At 48.0% G+C, this 12,953-nt stretch overlaps 1 protein-coding gene across 1 annotated transcript in view; it reads right to left on the minus strand.

The window, feature by feature from the left end:
- Nucleotides 1-255: 255 nt before the first annotated feature.
- The window catches only part of LOC142257151 (uncharacterized), a 91,931-nt gene continuing 79,233 nt past the window's right edge, over nucleotides 256-12,953 (minus strand). Inside the window, exons 35-37 of the mRNA XM_075329267.1 lie at nucleotides 7,636-7,753; nucleotides 7,264-7,377; nucleotides 256-1,143 (exon numbers count right to left, since the gene is read on the minus strand). Coding sequence (XP_075185382.1) covers nucleotides 985-1,143; nucleotides 7,264-7,377; nucleotides 7,636-7,753 — 391 coding nt within the window. The 3' untranslated portion in view covers nucleotides 256-984. The remainder of the gene's footprint in view (nucleotides 1,144-7,263; nucleotides 7,378-7,635; nucleotides 7,754-12,953) is intronic.

Below are 12,953 nucleotides of genomic sequence, written 5' to 3' on the forward strand. Positions count from 1 at the left end.
GCTATACAACTCCTGCCCTTCTTTGCAGTAAATAATGCTTAATTTTTGGAGGATATTTATTCCTCTTTTTGTTGCTATTTTTGTGTCTTGATACAGAGCAGCAACTGTAGCAAGCGTCCAGCTGTGAGAAATGTTAAGATGCAGTTGTCTTATCATCTGGATATAAGGCAGAATGTTGCCAGTTACTGCCAGAAAGATGAGCCATTAATAATAACAGGCACTGCAAACCTTTCTTAAACTATAAGTGAATGCACACAGTATTTATTTGGTGAGAATTGTCCCTGCAGATTTGTATCTAAAGTCAGTAGTGTAACACAATGCCAGATGCTAATCAGATTTTATAAAATGTCATCTACACATTGCGGACATTTTCCGTGCATTAATAGACCTGCAATGCAGATTTTAACATCCACAGCCTGTGAATTCACTGTGCAGAGTTCACCCTTTCACAATGTATACGGTGTAATCCTCAACATAATCACCAACAAAATCCATGAACAATGCATGCAGATTTTGATGCGAAATGTAGCAGAAAAGTTGCACAAAAAAAAATAATCAGTGGATTCATTACAAAAATGAACAAAACTTTTCCCAGTCCATTTTTTTGGATAGAAAAAATCAGCAATTTACTGTTGAATCAAAACAAATGAATGAGCTTTTTGAAAATTAATCAGACCTTGTGTTTTTTCCTTGTGCTTTTTTGTCCTCCAGTGTCTTTTAAAAAAAAAAATACAATATTATAATTCTGTGTTTTCAGATCTATAAGGCAGAGGAGAAAAAAAGGCATAAAAATATACAAAAAATGCATATATTTTCATCTGGGATTGCTGCTTTGTCTTCCTGGCGATGGTGTGGTGTTTTACTATGGGGGTAAAAAAATGATAAAAATGTGAATATGCCCAATGGTTAAATGTTATTTACTGTGAATTCCTTTAAGTCCAGAGCTCATGACTGCATCCATGTTCCACTTGTTATAAAAAAAAGTCACTTATCTTGGTTGTTACCGGACGAGTGGAAGTCTGTAGTGTCAGTTGGATCCAGATAAAGCAGCTCACATTCTGCAGCGCTGATCTTCTCTGACATAAGCCGCCTCTGTATTTCCAGCAGCACCGCCAGGTCCCTGTTCTCCGCCAACCTATTAAACTGCAAAACAAACGTACATAAGCTTCTGCAGTGTCAGAAAGTGAAAAACTAACGCAAAAGTGATTTCTAAAATCCTAATCTTGCTTCTAAACTTGAGCGTTATCGGTCACCTGTCCAGGAGAAATATTCTGCAAGTGTATATATATACAATGGTGCACGACACGACAAACAGGAGCTTATTAGGTGCAGCGTATGCTTATAGTAGATGATCGGCTGTTGTAACGTTTATCCTTTAAAACATAGAAAGTGTGGAAGGGATTTGCAGCTTTTAGAAGAATGTATAATTTCTACCAAAAATTGTTGAACAATTGAATACATAAAGCAATCTGATTGAGGGCTGTATATTATATATAGCTATATATATGCAATAGATCCTGGGTTTCCATATGTAGACATCACCATGAAGTTGTCAACAGAGCCCAATGCTGAAGGTGTCTTCTAGTCTACAGGGTTGAAAATAAATATTTTTTTCCATATTTTGGCTGGCGCATAGCAAATGTGGTGCCAATATTCAAAAAGGGGACAAAAACTGAGCCGGGAAATTATAGGCCGGTAAGCTTAACCTCTACGGTTGGTAAAATCCTTGAGGGTTCCTTGAGAGATGCTATACTGGAGTATCTCAAGAAAAATAACCTTATGACAGAGTATCAACATGGGTTTAAGAGGGATCGATCCTGTCAAACTAATTTGATCAGCTTCTATGAAGAGGTAAGTTCAAGCCTGGACCAGGGAAATGCAGTGGATGTTGTGTATATGGACTTTTCAAAAGCTTTTGATACGGTGCCACACAAAAGGCTGGTACATAAAATGAGAATAATGGGGATAGGGGAAAATATGTGTAACTGGGTTAAAAACTGGCTCAGTGATAGGAAACAAAGGATGATTATTAATGGTACATACTTGGACTGGGTCTCAGTTCATAGTTGGGTACCACAGGGGTCAGTATTGGGCCCGCTTCTTTTCAACATATTTATTAATGACCTTGTTGGGGGCATGCGGAGTAGAATTTCAATATTTGCAGATGATACTAAACTCTGCAGGGTAATCAATACAGAGGAGGATAATTTTATATTACAGGGAGATTTATTGTATTTTTGTTTTATTTTTATTTATGTATTAATTGGTGGATTGGGCTGAGAAGTGGCAATTTAAGTATAATGTAGATAAATGTAAGGTCATGCACTTGGGTAGAGGTAATAAAATGTATAATTATGTACTTAATTGTAGAACACTGGGTAAAACAGACACAGAAAAAGACTTGGGTGTATGGGTGGATGGTAAACGTAACTTTAGTGGACAGTGTCAGGCAGCTGCTGCCAGGGCTAATAAAATAATGGGATGTATTAAAAGAGGTAGAAGTGTTCATGAAAAAAATATAGTTCTACCTCTGTACAAGTCACTAGTGCGACCGCACTTATATACTGTGTACAATTCTGGTCACCGATATATAAGAAGGACATAGCTGAACTGGAGAGGGTGCAGAGAAGAGCCACCAAGATTATTAGAGGAATGGGTGGGCTGCAATACCAAGACAGGAAAAACGAAGGCTTAGGGGAGATCTAATCACAATGTATAAATATATATGAGGGGACAGTACAGAGACCTTTCCAAAGATCTATTTACACCTAGGCCTGCGACTGGAACACGGGGGCATCCGCTACGTCTTGAGGAAAGAAGGTTTAATCATAATCACAGACGAGGATTCTTTACTGTACGAGCAGTGAGACTGTGGAACTCGCTGCCGCATGATGTTGTAATGAGCGATTCACTACTAACATTTAAGCAGAGCCTGGACGCCTTTCTTGAAAAATATAATATTACCAGTTATGTATATTAGATTTTATGACAGGGTGTTGATCCAGGGAACTAGTCTGATTGCCGGATGTGGAGTCAGGAAGGAATTTTTTTCCCTATTGGCGCTTGTTTGTTTGCCACATTGTTTTGTTTTTTTTTGCCTTCCTCTGGATCAACATGTTAGGCCACGGGTTGAACTAGATGGACTTAGGGGTACTTTGCACGCTGCGACATCGCAAGCCAATGCTGCGATGCCGAGCGCGATAGTCCCCGCCCCCGTCGCAGCTGCGATATCCGTGTAATAGCTGCGGTAGCGAACATTATCGCTACGGCAGCTTCACATGGACTCACCCGCCCTGCGACGTCGCTCTGGCCGGCGACCCGCCTCCTTATTAAGGGGGCGTGTCGTGCGGCGTCACTGTGACGTCACACGGCAGGCGGCCAATAGGAGCGGAGGGGCGGAGATAAGCGGGACGTAAACATCCCGCCCACCTCCTTCCTTCCACATATCCTACGGAAGCCGCGGTGACGCCGGTAGGAGATGTTCCTCGCTCCTGCGACTTCACACACAGTGATGTGTGCTGCCGCAGGAGCGAGGAACAACATCGGACCGTCGCGTCAGCGTAATTATGGATTACACCGACGCTGCACCGATGATACGATTACGATGCTTTTGCGCTCGTTAATCATATCATCTAGGCTTTACACACTACGATGTCGCATGCGATGCCGGATGTGTGTCACTTACAATTTGACCCCACCGACATCGCACCTGCGATGTCGTAGTGTGCAAAGCCCGCCTTAGAGTCTCCCTCCAACCTTAAAAACTATGATACTATGATATTTTTCATGTATTTAGCATGGAGAGTACAGTATATCTGCAAAACGATTTAGCTTAATTTACAATATTAAAAAAAAAAAAGTTATAGCACCTTATAGGAACCAGTCTCTGTATATATATATATATATATATATATATATATCTATATATATAGAGAGAGAGAGAGAGATAGAGATAGATAGATAGCTAAGTTTTTGGCAATAATTATCTTTAACAAGAGATTTACGGCAATTCTTAAAGTAAGGAACGTGATGGGAGTGACTATTGGACCGGAAGTGGAGGTGTATGCAGACACTCGGGCCTAGGTTCGTTTAGGTCGCTTGAAGCGGAGTTCGTCTGATTCCGTTCGAGATGACAGATCTCATTGTAGAAAAGAGAGCGCAGCTCTGAAGGAATTTTTTGAGCAGAAGGAAGGATCACTCTATGGTCCTAGAACATCTTATTAATTACAAGTAAAAAGTGTCTCTGTGTAAAGAGTACAAAAAACTTTAAACAACTTTTTTTATTCAAATCGGTGGCTACGATATCTCCAGAATCAATTTGTGAATCGAGTCGGGCTTGTGCGTACACTTACAGGATATAATTGCTTTTCTCCTGTTCCAGAATCAAGTCAAAATCTTTTTTTTCCAGGATTTTGACCGGCCTCCGAGTCTGCTAATAATCGATAATCAATTTTCAGCATGACGCAATGTTTTAGTTTTTTTTTTTTATTATTTTACCGGAGATTGCGGCAATCATATGGTAGTAATTAAGAATCTCTTCGTTTTTTTTGTTCCTCACCCCTTTTGTTTCCCTTGCACACTTCACTGCATTTTTACAGAGATTCTTTATACTCTTTTCAAGATCTAATAATTTGTAAACTTCAAACCTGTAAATATAATGTAAAAAAACCTATCCCAGAGAACTAGACTTGAAGACCCCCTTTAGTGTGATGTCCACACATCACATGGTGCAAGTACAATTTATACACTATATTATATAATATTTCTTTATTAAAGTTATTTTTTTTCCTCTTAAAAGCGTGTCCTTGGGGAGAAAAATAATGCACACAATTGGGTTTTATTGCAGGGAGTGTCAGCTGATGAATACTGCCATAGACAGCAAGAATCAGAGCAGCAGGATCACAGCCGGGTATATTGTTCTCCACAATAGATAGTTAGAAGTTCCAACCGGGGATCATAGCCAGACATGAAACTTGTCTTATGATGCCCCAGTCCAGCTCTTCCCAACACAGATGTGGCCGGGGACCATAGCCAGACAAGAGACTTGGCTTACGATGCCTAAGTCCGGTTCTTCCCAGCGCAGACACCGGGGACCATAGCCAGACATTAGACTTGTCTTATGATGCCCCAATCCGGCTCTTCTCAGGGCAGATCCAGCTGGGGACCATAGCCAGACATTAGACTTGCCTTATGATGCCCCAATCCGGCTCTTCTCAGGGCAGATCCAGCTGGGGACCATAGCCAGACATTAGACTTGTCTTATGATGCCCCAATCCGGCTCTTCTCAGGGCAGATCCAGCTGGGGACCATAGCCAGACATTAGACTTGTCTTATGATGCCCCAATCCGGCTCTTCTCAGGGCAGATCCAGCTGGGGACCATAGCCAGACACGACACTCGTATTGTGACACCCCTGTCCAGCTCTTCCCAGTGGAAATTTAGCCAAGGACCATAGCCAGACATGAGAATCTTCTTATGACGCCCCAGTCCGGCTCTTCCCAGCGCAGATCTGGCAGGGGACCATAGCCAGACATGAGATTTGTCTTATGATGCCCCAGTCCGGTTCTTCCCAGCACAGATCTGGTCGGGGACCATAGCCAGACATGAGACTTGTCTTGTGACGCCCCAGTCCGGTTCTTCCCAGTGCAGATATGGCCGGGGAGCATAGCCAGACATGAGACTTGTCTTGTGACACCCCTGTCCAGCTCTTCCCAGTGGAAATATAGATAGACATGAGAATCTTCTTATGACGCCCCAGTCCGGCTCTTCCCAGCGCAGATCTGGCCGGGGACCATAGCCAGACATGAGACTCATGTTATAACGCCCCAGTCCGGTTCTTCCCAGCACAGATCCGGCCGGGGACCATAGCCAGACATGAGACTTGTCTTGTGACGCCCCAGTCCGGTTCTTCCCAGCACAAATCCGGCCGGGGACCATAGCCAGACATGAGACTTGTCTTGTGACGCCCCAGTCCGGTTCTTCCCAGTGCAGATGTGGCCGGGGACCATAGCCAGACATGAGACTTGTCTTGTGACGCCCCAATCCGGCTCTTCCCAGTGCAGATCTGGCCGGGGACCATAGCCAGACATGAGACTTGTCTTGTGACGCCCCAATCCGGCTCTTCCCAGTGCAGATATGGCCGGGGACCATAGCCAGACATGAGACTTGTCTTGTGACGCCCCAGTCCGGTTCTTCCCAGTGCAGATCTGGCCGGGGACCATAGCCAGACATGAGACTTGTCTTGTGACGCCCCAGTCCGGCTCTTCTGAGCACAGATCTGGCCGGGGACCATAGCCAGACATGAGACTCATCTTGTGACGCCCCAGTCCGGCTCTTCCCAGCGCAGCAGCAGGTGATTGACAGGTCTGTAATTCGTCCTGGAGCCTTTCTGACAATGATTGGCTGCAGCAGTCAGATGTTCCTGAGATGGGACATCATCGCTACAGAAGGTAAAGACTGGCGCGGTATCGGAAGCAGTTGTGGACCGGTATTAATACTTTTATTTAACTGTTAATGTATTCTGAGCATTTTACACGACTTTTTTTGTACCCAACATCCATTAATATTTTGCAAAAAGAAAGTCTGTTCTGCAAGGAACCGTACATTATATAAAGAGATCCGCGCCTATAGTGTGACTATTATTCAGAACTGTTTTATAACCATCGTATATCCCAGAATATCTGATAATCCGGCACATGAGGCCCAATTGACACCAAACTCCGAGCACCGAGTGCGCACCATGAATTGCCCTACATGAGCTGATGGTATTTGTTTATGAACCGGTTTATGATCTTTTATTGGTTTCCAGCGTTTGTATTTTAAGACTTGTTGATACGGAAGTTCCTATCGACCATCACGGGGCGAGACATTTCGTTGTTTACCATTCTTCTTTGGACTGTTCAGTGCGCACAGGACACAGAGGACAATTATGGCTCTGTAAAACCTGAACTTGCTGTAAAAGGTTCCTTTTGGCCGTTTTCCAGCACAGATGAAGAGTTGTGATCTTGTGGAAAAGTTGGAAGTAATAATAATTACTAGCTATATACCGGCATATACCACCCGGTCGGATATAGGCTGCAATATATTGTCTTCACAAGACAAGGTCAGGCCGGGTTTTCAGCCTCTGGAATTAAGATATTAAATGTTTCCGTCCCCTGTATGTAAGCAGAGATCTTAATCAACGGGGAAAAGTTTTGCAATTTTCATAGATCTTTGCTTCCAATCAGTAAACGATTAATTAAACAGGAAAACTTACAGAACTTACCCCAGACGGGTGGCTCTCCAGCCGGACGCTCAGGTCTCTGGACTCCCTTTTGTTTTCCATTGCTTGTGTTACCAGCCGGAGGAATTCTTCATTGAGAGCGTCTATGGCCTCCTCCTGCCGCACAATACAGGTAACACTGGTAAGGATACTTCAGTCTGAAGGAGGATTGCAAGATTACCTGCTGACCCGAGAGCCGGTGCTATGGGCTCCTATACAAAAATGTAGAATATGGCCCCACACTGACAGGACGGCCACTTTAAGAAAGGAACATCATCCCCAAATTCCCATTGTTGGTCATTCATCACTTCATCCCGTATTGTCCCCCAAGTGGTATATGCACCATATAGGGTGCAATGGATATTAATGGCTCACCCTCGCCGCCGTCTGCTCCGAATGTTCCTCCTTGTGATTCTCTCGGAGGCGTCCGGAATTGTTCACAAACACGTTCTCCATGATCCTCTGATTTCTAAACTTGCTGTAAAATTCACAGCTGATAAAAAAAAATAGTGGAGAAAGCAATGACATGGCAGACGATGGGCGTAGTCATGAAAAAAAAAATGATAAAATAATGTAAAAATTGAGAAAAAAAAGGGAATTTTGTTTACTTACCGTAAATTCCTTTTCTTCTAGCTCCTATTGGGAGACCCAGACAATTGGTGTATAGCTTCTGCCTCTGGAGGCCACACAAAGTATTACACTTTTAAAAAAGTGTAACCCCTCCCCTCTGCCTATACACCCTCCCGTGGATCACGGGCTCCTTAGTTTGGTGCAAAAGCAGGAAGGAGAAAACTTATAAATTGGTCTACGGTAAATTCAATCCGAAGGATGTTCGGAGAACTGAAGACCATGAACCCAAAGAACAAATCAACATCAACAACATGTGTACACAAAAGAACAACCAGCCCGAAGGGAACAGGGGCGGGTGCTGGGTCTCCCAATAGGAGCTAGAAGAAAAGGAATTTACGGTAAGTAAACAAAATTCCCTTTTTCTTTGTCGCTCCATTGGGAGACCCAGACAATTGGGACGTCCAAAAGCAGTCCCTGGGTGGGTATAAGAATACCTCGATAAAAAGAGCCGAAAAACGGCCCCCTCTTACAGGTGGGCAACCGCCGCCTGGAGGACTCGCCTACCTAGACTGGCGTCTGCCGAAGCATAGGTATGCACTTGATAGTGCTTCGTGAAAGTGTGCAGACTAGACCACGTAGCTGCCTGACACACCTGCTGAGCCGTCGCCCGGTGCCGCAATGCCCAGGACGCACCTACGGCTCTGGTAGAATGGGCTTTCAACCCTGAAGGGAGCGGAAGCCCAGAAGTATGGTAGGCCTCGAGAATCGGTTTCTTGATCCACCGAGCCAAGGTTGACTTGGAGGCCTGAGATCCCTTACGCTGGCCAGCGACAAGGACAAAGAGCGCGTCTGATCGGCGCAGGGGCGCCGTGCGAGACACGTAGACCCGGAGTGCTCTCACTAGATCCAAAGAGTGCAAATCCCTTTCACACTGGTGAATTGGATTAGGGCAAAAGGAAGGCAAGGAGATATCCTGATTTAGATGAAAAGGGGACACCACCTTAGGGAGAAATTCCGGGACAGGACGCAGAACCACCTTATCCTGGTGAAAAACCAGGAAGGGAGCTTTGCATGACAGCGCTGCAAGCTCAGACACTCTGCCAAGTGATGTGACTGCCACCAGGAAGGCCACCTTCTGAGAAAGACGGGAGAGAGAGACATCCCGCAGCGGCTCAAAAGGCGGCTTTTGAAGAGCCGTCAGGACCCTGTTAAGATCCCAAGGTTCCAACGGACGTTTGTAAGGTGGAACCATGTGGCAAACCCCCTGCAGGAACGTGCGGACCTGCGGAAGCCTGGCTAGACGCGTTTGAAAAAACACGGAGAGCGCCGACACTTGGCCCTTGAGAGAGCCGAGGGACAAACCCTTGTCCATTCCAGATTGTAGGAATGAAAGAAATGTGGGTAATGCAAACGGCCATGGAGGAAAACCGTTATCAGAGCACCAGGATAAGAAGATTTGCCAAGTCCTGTGATAGATCTTGGCGGACGTTGGCTTCCTGGCCTGTCTCATGGTGGCAATGACATCCTGAGATAACCCTGAAGACGCTAGGAGCCAGGACTCAATGGCCACGCAGTCAGGTTGAGGGCCACAGAATTCAGATGGAAAAACGGGCCTTGTGACAGCAAGTCTGGGCGGTCTGGAAGTGCCCACGGTTGACCCACTGTGAGATGCCACAGATCCGGATACCACGACCGCCTCGGCCAGTCTGGAGCGACGAGAATGGCGCGACGGCATTCGGACCGGATCTTGCGTAGTACCCTGGGCAGCATCGCCAGAGGGGGAAACACGTATGGCAGTTGAAACTGCGACCAATCCTGGACCAAAGCGTCCGCTGCCAGAGCTCTGTGATCCTGAGACCGTGCCATGAAGGCCGGGACCTTGTTGTTGTGTTGTGACGCCATGAGATCGACGTCCGGCGTTCCCCAGCGGCGACAGATCTCTCGAAACACGTCTGGGTGAAGAGACCATTCCCCCGCGTCCATGCCCTGACGACTGAGAAAATCTGCTTCCCAGTTTTCTACGCCCGGGATGTGAACTGCGGAGATGGTGGAGTCTGTGTCTTCCACCCACTGCAGAATCCGCCGGACTTCCTGGAAGGCTTGACGACTGCGAGTGCCGCCTTGGTGGTTGATGTAGGCGACGGCATTGGCGTTGTCCGACTGGATTCGGATCTGCCTGCCCTCCAGCCACCGATGGAAAGCCAATAGGGCTAGATATACTGCCCTTATCTCCAGGATATTGATCTGAAGGGACGATTCTATTGGAGTCCAGGTTCCTTGAGCCCTGTGGTGGAGAAAAACCGCTCCCCAACCTGACAGGCTCGCGTCCGTGGTGACCACGGCCCAGGTTGGGGGTAGGAAGGATTTTCCCCGGGCCAGAGATGTGGGTAGGAGCCACCACTAAAGTGATGTTTTGGTTGCGAGGGAAAGAGAGATGTTCTTGTCGAGGGAAGCAGCACTCTTGTCCCATTTGCGAAGAATGTCCCATTGGAGTGGCCGTAGATGGAATTGCGCGAACGGCACTGCCTCCATGGCTGCAACCATCTTCCCCAGGAAGTGCATGAGGCGCCTTAAGGGGTGTGACTGACTCCGAAGAAGTGACTGCACCCCCGCCTGCAGAGAAAGCTGTTTGTCCCGCGGTAGCATGACTAACGCTGGCTGGGTATGAAATTCCATCCCGAGGTAAGTCAATGATTGGGTCGGCGTCAACTTGGATTTCGGGAAATTGATGATCCACCCGAACTGCTGGAGAGTTGCCAGAGTGACGGTAAGACTTTGTTGACACGCCACCAGAGAAGGGGCCCTGACTAGGAGATCGTCCAAGTAAGGGGATCACCGAGTGGCCCTGAGAGTGCAGGACCGCCACGACGGATGCCATGACTTTGGTGAAAACCCGTGGGGCTGTCGCCAGGCCGAAAGGCAATGCCACGAACTGGAGGTGTTCGTCCCCAATGGCGAAACGCAGGAAACGTTGATGTTCGGGTGCGATCGGCACATGGAGATAAGCATCTTTGATGTCGATCGATGCTAGGAAGTCTCCTTGTGACATCGAGGCGATGACCGAGCGGAGAGATTCCATCCGAAAACGTCTGGTTCTCACATGTCTGTTGAGCAGCTTGAGGTCCAGAACGGGACGGAATGACCCGTCCTTTTTTGACACCACGAACAAGTTGGAGTAAAATCCGCGACCACGTTCCTGAAGGGGAACGGGAATCACAACTCCCTCTATATTTAGAGCGTCCACTGCTTCAAAAAGTGCGTCGGCCTGTGCGGGGGGTGGGGAGGTTCAGAAGAAACGAGCCGCAGGACGAGAGTTGAACTCTATCCTGTAACCATGAGACAGAATGTCTCTCACCCATCGGTCTTGAACATGTGGCCACCAGGCGTCGCCAAAGCGGGAGAGCCTGCCACCGACCGAGGATGTGGTTAGATGAGGCCGAGAGTGATGTGGAGGCCGTCTTGGAGGCAGTGCCTCCCGCGGCCTTTTGGGGGTGTGACTTGGACCGCCACGCATAGGAGTTCCTCTGGCCTTTCTCCGGCCGGTTGGACGACGAGAATTGAGTCTTGGCGGAGGGACGAAAGGACCGAAACCTCGATTGTATTTTTTTCTGCTGAGGTCTCTGAGGTTTGGACTGGGGTAAGGAGGAGTCCTTTCGAGGATTCCTTAATAATCTCATCCAACCGGTCGCCAGAAAAAGGCAAACCAGTTAAGAACCTTTTGGAAGCACAGTCTGCTTTCCATTCGCGCAGCCACATGGCCCTGCGGACTGCCACGGAGTTAGCGGATGCCACAGCCGTACGGCTAGCGGAGTCCAGGACGGCGTTCATGGCGTAGGACGAAAATGCTGATGCCTGAGAGGTCAAGGAAGAAACCTGCGGAGCAGAATTCCGCGTGACGGCATTAATCTCAGTCAGACATGCCGAGATTGCTTGGAGAGCCCACACGGCCGCAAAGGCCGGGGCGAAAGACGCGCCCGTGGCCTCATAAATAGACTTCACCAAGAGCTCTATCTGTCAGTGGCATCCTTCAGGGATGCGCCATCGGCAACAGACACAACGGACCTAGCAGCCAATCTAGAGACTGGAGGGTCCACCTTGGGGGAGTGTGCCCAGCCCTTAACGACTTCAGGTGGAAAGGGATAACGCGTGTCAGTGTGCCGTTTAGCAAAGCGCTTGTCCGGGACCGCTCTGGGCTTCTGGACAGCGTCCCTTAAGTTAGAGTGATCAAAAAACGTATTGCGCGTATGTTTGGGGAATCGAAATTGGTGTTTCTCCTGCTGAGAAGCCGGCTCCTCTGCAGGAGGAGGTGGAGGTGAGAGATCCAGCACCTGGTTGATGGACGAGATAAGATCATTTACCAAGGCGTCCCCCTCAGGGGCATCAAGGTTAAGGGTGAAATCAGGGTCAGAGGCCTGAGTTCCCACGTCCGCCTCGTCTTCCTGAGAGTCATCAAGCTGGGATCCAGAGCAGCGTGAGGAGGCCGGGGAAGAGTCCCAGCGAGGCCGCTTAGCCGGCCTGGGGCTGCGATCCGGGCAGGAGTCCTCTCCGCCTGGGACCTAGAGGCTATCCTGGGAGCGCGCTGCGTTGCGGACCGAGAGGGGCCTGGAGGAGACAAACTAACAGGGGCCGGGGCCTGTGAAGGGCCCGGTCTGGACTGCAAAGCCTCAAGGAGCTTAGATGACCATTTGTCCATAGACTGTGCAATGGATTGAGAAAGTGACTGGGAGAGTGTCGCAGCGAAAGAGGCCAACGACGGTGACTCTGTCCCTGCAGACTGCTCAGGGGGAGCCGGGGGATCTACATGAGTAGAGGGGCCCACAAGTGTCCGAGGCTCCGGCTGAGCAAGCGTGGCAGGAGTCGAGCATTGATCACAGTGGGGGTAGGTGGATCCCGCAGGCAACATAGCCCCACAAGAGGTACAGGCCGCGAAAAAAGTCTGTGCCTTAGTAGCTTTGCTCCTTGTGGACGACATGCTGTTGTCTCTTAGGAGAGTGACCACTGAGGGTATATGGGAAAAGGGTATACAGCCTTTCCGAACAGATATATATATCTATATATATCACGGCACCCTAGGGGGACCAACACCGGGTGACCGGTGTGGCTTACCAACCGCTAACGAGCGG

The sequence above is a fragment of the Anomaloglossus baeobatrachus genome, chromosome 11 (assembly GCF_048569485.1).
Source record: "Anomaloglossus baeobatrachus isolate aAnoBae1 chromosome 11, aAnoBae1.hap1, whole genome shotgun sequence".
Classification (NCBI taxonomy): domain Eukaryota; kingdom Metazoa; phylum Chordata; class Amphibia; order Anura; family Aromobatidae; genus Anomaloglossus; species Anomaloglossus baeobatrachus.